Source organism: Littorina saxatilis, linkage group LG8 (genome assembly GCF_037325665.1).
Source record: "Littorina saxatilis isolate snail1 linkage group LG8, US_GU_Lsax_2.0, whole genome shotgun sequence".
Taxonomy (NCBI): Eukaryota; Metazoa; Mollusca; class Gastropoda; order Littorinimorpha; family Littorinidae; genus Littorina; species Littorina saxatilis.
In genome coordinates this window covers 45026859-45039948 of record NC_090252.1, presented here as the reverse complement: position 1 = coordinate 45039948, position 13090 = coordinate 45026859, and the positions used below count along the sequence as shown (strand labels likewise).

The 13090-nt window shown below is 41.3% G+C and overlaps 1 protein-coding gene across 1 annotated transcript; it reads right to left on the bottom strand.

The window, feature by feature from the left end:
• Positions 1 to 10601: 10601 nt before the first annotated feature.
• On the bottom strand, positions 10602 to 12718 carry LOC138972336 (uncharacterized). The gene is made up of 3 exons (XM_070345013.1): positions 11985 to 12718; positions 11311 to 11569; positions 10602 to 10947 (listed from the first exon to the last, which is right to left on the bottom strand). The coding sequence occupies exons 2-3, from the start codon at positions 11558 to 11560 to the stop codon at positions 10814 to 10816; spliced, it is 384 nt and encodes a 127-aa protein (XP_070201114.1). The 5' UTR covers positions 11561 to 11569; positions 11985 to 12718; the 3' UTR covers positions 10602 to 10813.
• Between the last annotated feature and the right edge of the window lie 372 nt (positions 12719 to 13090).

Below are 13090 nucleotides of genomic sequence, written 5' to 3'. Positions count from 1 at the left end.
TCTGAGGGGGCAAATGAACATTTGCATATAAAGTTATATCGGTTTCCATTTGGTTTACACAGCACTGACCATGGTGACTATTTTAGTCCAACTATAAAGCATATCAAATTGGGGAAACATGAACTGCAGTACAAAAAGAAATGATATACAAGTAGAATAACCCCACATGAAATCCCCTCGCTTCCAATGTATGTCATTTTATTCAGGAAACTGAATCGCATTAAGGAAATAAAGCCACCAATTGGTTACTTAGGATACGCACCTTGTCGTTGAGCCACCCCTGTCCGTGCAATGTAGCAAGGTCCACCTTCTCTACTGTTGTGTTCGCCACAGCTATTTTTGTCTTTTCTAGTTTCAAGGCACTCCTTTTCCTGGCCGCCACAGGAAGATGTGGGGGAAACTCTTTCAGTGTGTCCATGATGTCAACAAGACAACAGTTGTACTGATCAACATACAGCAGAAGTGAAGCTGCAAGCTGCATCACATCAATCTTCTCACCATGTCCTTGTCATGGAGGAGGTCTATGGCCTCTTCCAACCTGTCGTCTGAAACAAATGCTTTTAGCATTGATGTCACTGGATTGTCACACTTTTGATTAAGAAAGTTTGTCATTCTGAAATGTCCTTGCGGCAAATTCGACACCTTCTCAAGACAATAAGATAGGATGTCTCCAGAAACTTCCTCCACGATACGTTGAACATTGTTCACAGTACCGTACCCTCTGCAGAGACCTCCTCTGCGATGACTTCAACCATCTTCACAAAGACCTCCTTCCTTTCCTTCACCGGTTTTAACTGTTGGTAGGCCACTTTGGCTTTCAGGCATTTGTCAGAGTTTTCATGTTGCAACTCCACCCTCCGGTTTTCGTCAATACTGACAATCCTGCAACAAGCCATCTTTATGTTTATGGAAATGTAAACATGGGTGAGAAAAAAAAAATTCCAATAGCTCCGGCCGCATGACTGCAAAACCATTAAGGGTGATACAAAATTCAAATATATCACGGGTTTCAAAATGTGAGAGATGAACAGACAGACAGACGGCCGGACGTTTTTTTCCCAGTATGATTGCGCCATCGTGACTACAAAAAGAAGTTAACCAACCAAAACTACTGTCAATTGTAAAATGCTTCCACCAATCAGGTAAAGATAACCCCAAATTACATGTTTCTACCATGTTTTTATTTTTATTTTATTTTTTTAAGTGTGTTTTAAGGTACCTCTTTTGCTGACGTCTTGACACGGCTCTGTGTAGTCAGGTAGACGTAAAACAATGTGAAATAAATAAATAAACCTCCTTTGCTTGACCTACCTGGATACTTTAATAGTAATACGATTCTCAAGTATTCGGCATAATTCATATTTAGGGGATTAAATATGAATAATACCAAAGCATTCACCATATTAGAACATGCTGTATCTTTTATTTATATAAAGAAAATAATTTCGCGTGTGAACGAACATGTACGCAAATAATAACATGAGTCTCTTAGCTGGTTTCTGTGCATTCCGAGTTGAAATAATTTTTCATGTGTTGTGAAATTCAGAAAAAAAGCCAACTCTGAAAAATAGCAGCCCAACTGTAGATGCTTGTGGTTGTACGCCATGTTATTTAAAGAAGATATTTTTAAATAGAGGAAGAATGTGTAGAGAAAACTAGACTTATTTCTATGTCTCTGCACACAGTGCAGTTTGGCTCAAACAAATTGTAGCAATTCGAAGTATTGTTGACTGCTTTTGGTAGCCCAGTTGCAGAAGTACAAATTTAAGAGCAATACTCAATCAACACAGGCATAGCAACAGAAAGTATCACATTTTCGGAAATCTCTGTCAACACGCATTCCAAAAGGGCGAAAGTTGCGTGGTTTTGGGTAGCCTACTTCCTCCATCATTAAGTGAACATAGATGCATTAATTAGTCAACTCACACTACCACCACGCTCGACCTACAACTGGGCTCACTGCTTTCAAATTGTGCTGACTTTGTTCAAAACCAAAAGTAACTCATTGAGACTATGTTTCTCGCTGTCAATTTGTTCTTCATAATTTGAAACTCACTGCCTGTTCAGCTTTGTAAAATAACCAGGCCTATACTTACACGTGAAATAAATTCTTCTAGAAACGCTTGCTCTCCATAGAGACAACCTAGGGTATCCTCTAGGTGTAAATGCTCAAATAAAAGGATGTTTGTACTGTATACAAAAGCCTGACAGTGCATGCCTGTAATCATAAACCATACTTCAGACATTTTGACCGAAGCAATGTTCGTGAAACTCAGAGCTGCTGTTGTGATCCGGTTTCAGCTTACAGTTTAATCAGACACAGATGTACTCTTCTGTGTAAATTGTTATGTATGATCCTTCTTTCTGCTTTGCCTTAAAATAATCTTCCTGACAGCGGTCAAACCAATTTATTTCAACTTATTTTGTTTTCTGTTCATATTGTTTATCTTGTTGCGAACTTCATTATAATTCCTTGATTGTAAAAGGGGATCTCGTCGCGATATAACCTTCGTGGTTGAAAACGACGTTAAACACCAAATAAAGAAAGAAAAGGGGATCAGTTAATATCACAGTGTCAATGAATGACTTGGACGCCTTCTTTTGACCCCTTAGAAGCTGTCTTAGCTTCTCATCCTCCTCCACTGTCCAGGTCCTCTTTTGTACTGCAAAATAAATTTAAAAAAGAGCAATAATAAACAAAAGCATTTCACACAAGACAGAGTCCACTTCTTAAAGCTTCCTCTGGTTTTGAAATCATCATAATAGCAATATCTGTTCAAGAATGTGCATGAGGTTTTAGCAATAACACTCCACTGTTGTTGTTCATGAAGAATACAAATACAAAATTTAATTTTGTTAGGTCTACAAAGACCACTTTGTAATTTTTAAAACTCTTTCTTAAATGTCGCATAACTAATGTTCCAGACAACTAGATTTCATGTGTATTTTACCACATGTGTTAGCGCAAAGCTCCGAAAGTAAAAAGGAAATGCCCTGAGGAGTGATTTTTTTCTTCCTTTGCTCAAATTCGGTTTTACCACAGGTATTTTATCTATAAGCTGGTATCCCCCTTCATTGCCTCCGTCGAAATCTGCCTTTAACCGCTTGCTTCCCTTTTATATAATAAACCGGCCATTGTGCGATGTCGTCTCGAACTAAATCATTTGAAATTAACGCTACTTGGATTGGAATTGGGTCCCGCAGTGGGGCACTGCGGTTATGAAATTAAAGGCCCCTCCTGTTTTTGGAACCGCAGGAGCTTTCTAGTTTGCTGTTAGGTAGATTTTTGGTTCCTCTTTCCTGTCATGCTCTCTTTTTCTTCATGAATTCTTTTCCTTTTTCTGCCTTCTTGCTCATTCACCTGTATTTTTTCCAAAAATCTCTTCTCTTGCCGCTTGTCTCGCGATTCATGTATAGTTTAATCTGTTAGTGTTCTGATGTAAGTCCAGCAGTAGATAGGTTAAGCCTATTTTAACATACTGGAAACTGGTAATCTTCCAGTAGGTATTAATTTAGTTTTACTAAAGCCTGCTGGGACACAAGTAATGGGTTAGTGCATTTGTAAACAGGAATCGCTTGACAAGTGGCCCCCTTCATCCCCCCCTTCCTCGTCCTGATATGGCTCTGCGTAGTCGGCTGGACGTTAAGCAACAAATAAACAAACAAACAAACAAACAAATTGGAATTGGTTATGAATTGGAAGGTCGTACCTCATTGGAAGTTTGTGTTGCATTGTGTTCTCAGTTGTTATACAGTACACAGTAACTCCTCTGACTTTTCATGCACAAAAGCAATGAGTGACTTCATGTTGGATTTGATTTGGGTTTTGGCTTCTGAAGCCCTGTCAAACCCAGCCCGAGCTAGGGCAGCCTTCCTCATTGACGGTGTGATAGGTGACGTGTCACTGTTGTAAATCTGGTTGTCGATGTCAACCATATCTGTAGTCGTCACAGGGAGTCCCTTTTCCCTCAAAGATTCGCCAATCTTTGAGATGTTCAGGGAATTTTGGTGGAGCTGTTTTGAAAGCCTGGCAGCCACTGAATGTCCATCTGAAAAACGGTGTGATAGGTGACGTGTCACTGTTGTAAATCTGGTTGTCGATGTCAACCATATCTGTAGTCGTCACAGGGAGTCCCTTTTCCCTCAAAGATTCGCCAATCTTTGAGATGTTCAGGGAATTTTGGTGGAGCTGTTTTCCAAGCCTGGCAGCCACTGACTGTCCATCTGAAAAACAAAACGATATACTAAGCATATCATCTAAATATCAAGAAAACACACCAGTAACCAGGTTAGGTACGTTTATATCTATAATCAATATTTTGGCATGTTGCTGCTTTCTTCGGGATGGTAAGAATGGAATGACGGCACGTGACATACAGTGTAATGAATTTTTATGATGATTAATGACGTCATATCGCGGGTTCTTTCTTTCTCTGGCATTCTCTGTCTAGCTGTCAAAACAAACAAAAACGTTCAAACCACTGGTGTGTATATATCATGTAAATGAGGTTGTGTCAGGGACCTGATTTTCCACTGCCAACTGTTTCCACTGTGAACATTTTTAGAACTTGCACGTGACGCTACACTTTCTAGAGGTGAAGAATCTGAAGTTAAAACTTAAGTGTAAAATTTGAAGGCTGAACTTGAACGGAAAACTTGGTCACTACTAGATAAAAACGTCCTTAATCAGAATATCGCCAGTACTGATGGAACCCCCCGCGGGTTAGGGGGAGTCCCATATTGGTTGGGACGAGAAAGAATTTACCCGATGCTACCCAGCATGTCGTAAGAGGCGACTTACGGTTCTGTTTCTCCTTTTACCCTTGTTAAGTGTTTCTTGTATAGAATATAGTCAATGTTTGTAAAGATTTTAGTCAAGCAGTATGTAAGAAATGTTTAGTCCTTTGTACTGGAAACTTGCATTCTCCCAGTAAGGTCATATATTGTACTACGTTGCAAGCCCCTGGAGCAATTTTTTTATTAGTGCTTTTGTGAACAAGAAACAATTAACAAGTGGCTCTATCCCATCTCCCCCCCTTTCCCCTATCCCATCTCCCCCCTTTCCCCGTCGCGATATGACCTCTAATGGTTGAAAACGACGTTAAACACCAAGTAAAGAAAGAAAGTACTGATGGTCTGCACTGCGATGGTCCTTGTTTGGGGCTTGTTAGTTTGAGAAGAAACCTCACAAGATTTACTTACCTCCAGCAAGAGTACCTATCAAGTTGGTCACAGATACACGTTAGCCTTAAGTTTTTTAAACCGATACATTAATACTAAATACCTAAAGAAACACACTTCTAACATAAAACTCCATGGCCAGTTTTCTTGCAACATTGTGGGTTGTCATAATTTTAAAAATCCAAGGGTCACATTCACTGCAAAGAGCCAATCAAAACAAAACAAGTGTCATTACAGTGGAACCCCCCTCTAAGACCTCCAGAAACCCAAGAAAATCAGGTTTTATAATGCAGGGAGTCTTAAAAGGGCGATCCATTACAGAGGTTATGAATAAAATGTCTGAGACAAAATTTAGGTCTAGAGGACAGGTGTCCTAAACAGGGGGCGGGGGGTATTACACAAACAGAGCAAGATTAAAAAAAAAATTTTTATTAGAAACGGAATGCATTACCTTGCTGGAGGGCTCATCACTCCCCGAATCTACGGGCTGGGTTGGTTCCAACTCCGCATGCTCTAATTCCTGGCCCTATAAAAACCAAGGGCATGAGCAATGAGCAACTGCATGGGAAAACAGAAATGACAACACAAACTTATTGGTGTCATTACTAAACAAACAGAACTAGGTCAAATTTTTTCTTTTCAGCTGCATCTGAAACGATAGCATAATAATCAATTTACCAAAACATCCTGCTCCACTCTGGGTGGTGAAGGTTTCAGTGTGGTCTGGAGAGAGAGAGAGAGAGAGAGAGAGAGAGAGAGAGAGAGAGAGAGAGAGACTGTGCACCATGAACATGGTGGCATGATTTGCAGCAGAAACGAGGTTTTATTCCCCCCGACACGTTGTTTTTAACGTTTTAAAAGATCAAGATTTTTAACAAGATTTGAAGCACAGACTGTGAAAGTGAAGACGTGTTAGAACCTTCATTTTACCGTGATAGATCAAATTGTTGAAAGTTTAAGTATTGAGCTTACCATGTGAAATGAAAAAGGAAATCGACTTAATTGCATCGGGTTCGAATAGCATTAACTGCTGAAGAGCCGATAAACAATAATAACCAATCACCCGACCGTGTGGTCTGAAAAAAACCCCTTGTATCTGTCTTAAATATCAATAACTACTGACGAAACGATAAACAATAACCAATCAACCTATGATGCACGGCGGTCATCCGTCACCACACTGATATTACGCACCTCACCATCAGCACTTACTCAGCCTTTCTTAAACTTGTGGGGTCCTGATTTGGCCTATATGGTCCGCTGGACCCAAAAAGCAACAACTAACTAACTAACTGAGTCGGGAAGCTGCTTGTCCAAAAACCGATCCCAAATCGTTCCAATGCAGGCACATTCAGAAAACTTTTTGCACTGCACGCAAATCATCCCGGACAAAATGAATGTTAGAAATAAACGGTCGTTAGCAAGAGAGGGTGGCAGTTTCATTCCAATGGAGATCCAGCACTGTTGCTGTTGCAAGACCAATACTTTGGAGAGTTCTGTAAGACTGTTACTTTGCAGATCTGTTGACCGGATGTGTTGGTGGCATCCTTGCCACCGGGCCTCAAAATGAAAATCTTGTGCGCCAGCATATATAAAACTGCACAGTGTAGACAGTGTGTCGTTTGCAGTAAAGCGCCGCTCTCTTCCATCCTTTTGGATTCGGATTCTGAATCCTGTGAGCAGCTGCTCGTTCTGGAGAAGTTGAGAGTGATGGGTTTGCAGCTGATGCAGGCGGCTTGCTCTGTCTTGCACCAGATCTGCCTCTCGTTGCCGGTCTGGGTTCCTTTACCTGTCTACTTCCAAACTCTGTAAGACAGCAGCATCCTGCTCTGCCCTTATTCGTCGAGTCTCGACCAGGGTTTCCCGCTCCTGCACATGCAGCACTTGTTGCTGGGGTACTATTTCAGGGTCTTGGGTCGGCAACACAACGCCGACCGGCCCCGCCCGAACTCGGTCCCCAAAGCAGAAGGACTCCCTCCACTCAAGGAACACAGTCCCCGGCCTCCGCCGTTGAGCACCCCAAACTCCCCCCCGCCAAGGCCAGGCAGAAGGTCTCGAAATCTATCCTCAAAATCTGATGCCAACACGGCTGAGCCAAAACGGCAGGTCTTGCCATTATTGGCCTTGCCAAGCCCCCGTTCCCCAAATCCTATCACCGAGTGAGCCCTGGTGGCGATATAACCTTGAATGGTTGAAAACGACGTTAAACACCAAATAAAGAAAGAAAAGACCTCTCGCCAAATGGAACTCCCACGACATGCACGCACAACATCCCCGGGCGTATCACTCTCGGCACCGTTTGACCAGGCTGCTGCCCGAAAGCAGAAGCCCTGAAATTTCATGCATTCAGCACATTCTGGGCAGGGCTGGTTAAATGCAGTCAACGTCTATGCTGCTCTGCCATCATTATTACCATGTCTGCACACTCCTTAATATAACCAGTACCTCAGCAATTGCAGCCACACAGGGTATTGAATTTTCAGGTCTCATAATACGGCGCAGTGGATTCTTATCATCGAGCCAAATGAGCCAACTGACTGGTTTGTAAGCTGGTCTTTCACTTTGGTCACATGCTTTACAGTTGTCACATGCAATGTCAGTGCCTTCTTTCCATTTGACCTGTACCTTATAACATCTATATATACCCTAATATTTTCTCAACGGATGTAAACCCCTTCTCGCAGTCTGGGTTTAACAGGGTTGGACTCGTCCGTCACAAACTCGAAATAGAAACAGTTGTGGTATTTGTGACGTTTATTTTCTTCTTCTAAAACTAGGTGGACATTTACTTTCACGTTACTAGACTAAACAAAGAATGACAACATTCAAATACAATCAATTACACGGCTAGAGGCCACTAACGGATTCTGTTTCTCCTTTTACCCTTGTTAAGTGTTTCTTGTATAGAATATAGTCAATGTTTGTAAAGATTTTAGTCAAGCAGTATTAAGAAATGTTAAGTCCTTTGTACTAGAAACTTGCATTCTCCCATGCATGCAGCCGTTTAGGTGCAGCTTAATGCTGCGTTATTCTATCGCCTGGTCGAGGTCGCCCTCCTGTAGTTGGACGGTCCACACTCCAACCGGAGAGGGAGGGAAGAGAGCTGACTGGCTGGTCGGTGGGGCCAAGCGAGTCGTGATTGTAGGCAAACCTGTCACTTCGACACGCTACAGAATTCGTAAAAAATGCATATTTTTCAACCAGGTAAGAATAATTTATCAATCCAGACATCAGTCTTTTTTGATTGTATCTGATTCGCTTTCAGCTCTTGAAGCGATATCCACCAGAAAGTTTACTCATCCTTTTTTGGTCGACATTCACGACCTTCATACCAAACTTATTTCTGAAGGCAAGATTATCAATTTTATGTGGGCGCCCAGTCATATGGGCATACAAGGCAACGAGGTTGCTGACAAGGCAGCAAAGGATGCTCTAGATTTGGCGGTTCCTCGTCTTCCTGAGCAGTCTGTTCCTTTTACTGACTTACGTAGGAAGACCCTTTGTTACAGCTTAAAACTCTGGCAAGACCGTTGGTCTACCTGCACGGAAAACAAATTGTATAAAACTCTTCCTGACCTTTTCAAGCCACTTCCTTTAGTGGCTTCAAGTAGAAAAGAAGAAAGTGTTTTGGCCATGTTCATCTGCTTAAAAGAGAAGAGGCACCATGGTGCTACGCATGTGATACTGGTTTTACTGTGAGTCATTTTCTCACCAAGTGTGCTGATCTGTATGATCAACGAGAAAAGTATTTTGGCACCTCGAGCTTGAAAAGTATTTTTACAGAGGTCAGCTCTTTTTGGGTTTTTAAAGGAGTCTGGTCTTTATTTTAAGATTTGAATTTTAAAACAACCTAGTTTATTTGACATAAAGGGTTTTGCTTTGACTTTTTTGTTGCCTCCGGGTGACGTTACGGATTTTATGTATTAGAAGTGTTTTAATCTAAAAATGTGCAATGATTAACTTGTGGGGTCCTGATTTGGCCTATTATGGTCCGCTGGACCCGAAAAGCAACAGCTAACTAACTATTTGGCCTATTATGGTCCGCTGGACCCGAAAAGCAACAGCTAACTAACTAACCAGGTAAGAATCCAGTAGGCTGACCGAGGGGCCTCCTTTTCCCATTATTGGCCCAGTTCTTATGCCCAAGTCGCCTGCAACAACCAAAGATAGTTGTGGAGGAAATTATTTCTCCTGACCCTGTACAACACAGATTATGGAAAGGTAAAACAAAAAACCACGATTAAATAATATGCACTAATCGTACAGCCAGTAACATATGTTTTTCTTATTGATGTACCTTATCTGGTTCATATTTTACAATTTGAAAATGACAAACAAATCACAAGAGAGAGAGACGTCAAGAGAGAGACGTCAAGAGTGAGACGTCGAGAGAGAGACGTCGAGAGAGAGACATCAAGAGAGAGAGGTGTTTTATGAACATAGGTTTTGTTTCATAAAAACATCAATATCAATAAGAGACCGTTACATAATATATATCAACATAGCCTTTGGTGCTGTATCAACATAGCCTTTGGTGCTGTATCGACATAGCCTTTGGTGCTGTATCAACATAGCCTTTGGTGCTGTATCAAAATAGCCTTTGGTGCTGTATCAACATAGCCTTTGGTGCTGTATTGACATAGCCTTTGGTGCTGTAACAACATAGCCTTTGGTGCTGTATCAACATAGCCTTTGGTGCTGTATCGACATAAACTCTAAAATCCTAATTTTCACCGTGTGATATGTGCGTGTGACTAAAAGACTCGACGGGCGATTGCCGTGGACCGATGATTTTTAGAATGCATTATAACTATTCATACCTATAGTTCTAAAACTATGACTTGAGTCTATAGTCGCAGAATTGCATAACTTCTCAAAAATAAAACTTCATCAATCCACACAAATAAAAATTTTATAGAAACTCTATATAACACACACACACGCACGTAAATAACCACCCCATCTCTTTCGATCTCACGCGCGCTCTATACACGCACCCACACAATACAACACACATTTTATCCTATATAAAGTTAAAGTAATCCTCAAAAGCCCGGCCGATTCAATACCCCACCCCCGTTCGACCAAGATGATAGATCCCCAATTCAGAAACTGGGGGAGGCTCTCAAACGACGTACGACAGCATTCAAAGAGTTTCAGCAACTCATGGGAGAGCGCCTGTTTCCACAGCTGTCTGGCTATGCGGAATTTTACCGGCAGCATTAAAATCAGCCACACTAGTATTTTTACAGAGGTCAGCTCTACAGCTCTTTTGGGGTTTTTAAAGGAGTCTGGTCTTAATTTTAAGATTTGAATTTTAAAACTACCTAAGTTATTTGACATATAGGGTTTTGCTTTGACTTTTTTTGTTGCCTTCGGGTGACGTTACAATCTTTATGTATTAGAATTGTTTTAATCTAAAAATGTGTAAATTAACTTGTGGGGTCCTGATTTGGCCTATTATGGTCCGCTGGACCCAAAAAGCAACAGCTAACTAACTATAACTTTACCTCTTCTGAGTGTCCCATGAAAGAACAAAGGGAGTCCAGCTCTTCCTTGGACAATCCACAGAGTTGAGATAGTGTCGCCACCTGCTTTCTCAGCTTTGTGGACTTGATCCACTCTGGTCGTGCTAGATCCACTCTGGTCGTGCTAGATCCACTCTGGTCATGCTAGAAGTGGACTCTTTTGTTTCTGTGCGGCCTCCTGGCACTTCTTGACTTGATCTCTGAGCACCTTGTCGCCTCTCATGGCAGCATTTGAGCCCTGAAGACATAACATTTTGTTATAAAGAAAAGAAGAAGAAAAAAAACATCAAGAAATATTTTATCCTTAAATAAAATTAGTCCATGAGTTCTTAATACATGTAGAACATAACACTATAGGCCAGCTTAGAGAGACCCAAATGCTTTCTAGAAAAGGTTAACACTTTGTCTGTCTATCTTGCCATAGGATGTGTGTTTGTCGCATCTTGTGCTGTAAGTGTTAAAAACTTCTTGACTTAAGCGCTTAGAGCATGCTTTTAGTTTGAATTAGCGCTATACAAATGTTCTTTTATTATTATTATTATTATTATTATTATTATTATTATTATTATTATTATTAAAAAGGTTTTGTAAATGTCCATACCCTGGAGTTGCACCCAAAGACGTAAGGGTTTGATGCCAGGACCCCTCCAGCCTCTCGATGCTTGATCACCAGCTCCAGAGCAAGGTAGGCGGAAGGTGAGAGCAAGATTCTTGCAACCCTTGCCTTCCACCTCAACTCTCTTCATCATGTGGAGCAACGCCTGCTCAACCGTGGAGTACCCCATCTCTTTAAGGTCCATCTTGAGTTCTTCTTCTCCCTCCTTCATGTTCTCCACATCTTTCAGAAGCATCTTCCCTACCTGGAATACACAGAATAAAAAAAAAATTAAACTGTGAAGAATGAAGTTGTACACTATTAACTCTCTTGTGCCTAACCAAAGGAAAACAAATCTGCAATTTGCTAATTATAACATGCAAGGAAACCCATGCACTTAAAAAAAATAATGTGCATAGAAACCCATCCACTAAACAAAAAACACAACGCCATATTTCCAAAATTATGTAGTTACTAATTGTGCTGTTGTTATGTCTAAATAACTCAACACTCAAGCAGCCACATGCAAAATTTCAAGTCAGAACGTATAGTGGTGTTTTGTTTTTACATTTTTATTTATTGTTGGATCACCAACGTTTTGAGTCTGAGACCTAAAGTTAGTTGGTAGGAAAAGGATTAAAAACCCCATAAATCAATCAAAACAATTAATAAGAACTCACCTCAGATGACCGCTTCCGGTTGAACTGTAGCAGATATGCATACAGTGCCCTTGCAAGGTGACTCCAGTTCTTTTTGTTTCGTTTTGTGCTCAAACGCTGTAAATCAAATGAACAATTAATTAATTGTAGAAAATGTGCCTCTTCTTTTTACATGTATAACCTCTATTTCAATAATAATTAAAAAAAAAAAAAACCCAGGCCGAGCCCACTTTATGCTTAGTTCAGACCAACGGCGCTTTGATGGCGCTTTAAAGCGGCATGCAAACCGGCACCAAAGCTTGACTAAAGTGTCAGGGTCGCTAAACCTCTGGCGGTGAAATGTACCTTGTCCTGGATCAGGCTAGGGTCAACCTTCCCCTCGCTGTTAGTTGACCACACAGCGTCATGAGGGAGGAAGGTTGTACCATTGGTCTTGCACACGTCGGCCAGTCGTTGGTTCATTTTACGAACAGTAACTATTCTCTTCCACGGCTTCTGGGGTGGGATGGCCGAGATCGCGATCTGTGCGTCAGGCACCTTACTCTTGACGCTGGTAATAAGAGCACGATACCCGTCAACAAAACTGTCCAGCAGGGTTAGCCGCGCCTCGATTGCAGCCACGTTGTTGGTGCCGAAATGCAGCACCCAGCGACGCTAAGGTTTGTATTGAAATCGATCCAGATTGATATTGATGACTCAATGTCGTTATGTACATGCTGATTCATCTCAGTCGATGAGAAGTTGGTTGCCTGCATTCTTCCGATCGTACTGAAGCAGCTTCGACACATTGTTTTGGAATGTTTTACATCTTGATCTTCTGCAATGTTCAGTCCGTAGCACTGGTTAATTTCTTGAATGTAATTTCTGCGCTTGATTGCTTTACAAGGGTCGTCGTGCCGTTTTCTCGCTCTACAGCCACATATTCTGCAGTTACGATGTAGTCTCTTCTCGTGTAAATCTCTTGAATGTAGACAATCTTCCATTGCTATCCGCTATAGCGTACTTCATATATTGTACTACGTTTCAAGCCCCTGGAGCAATTTTTTGATTAGTGCTTTTGTGAACAAGAAACAATTAACAAGTGGCCTTATCCCATCTCCCCCCTTTCCCCGTCGCGATATAACCTT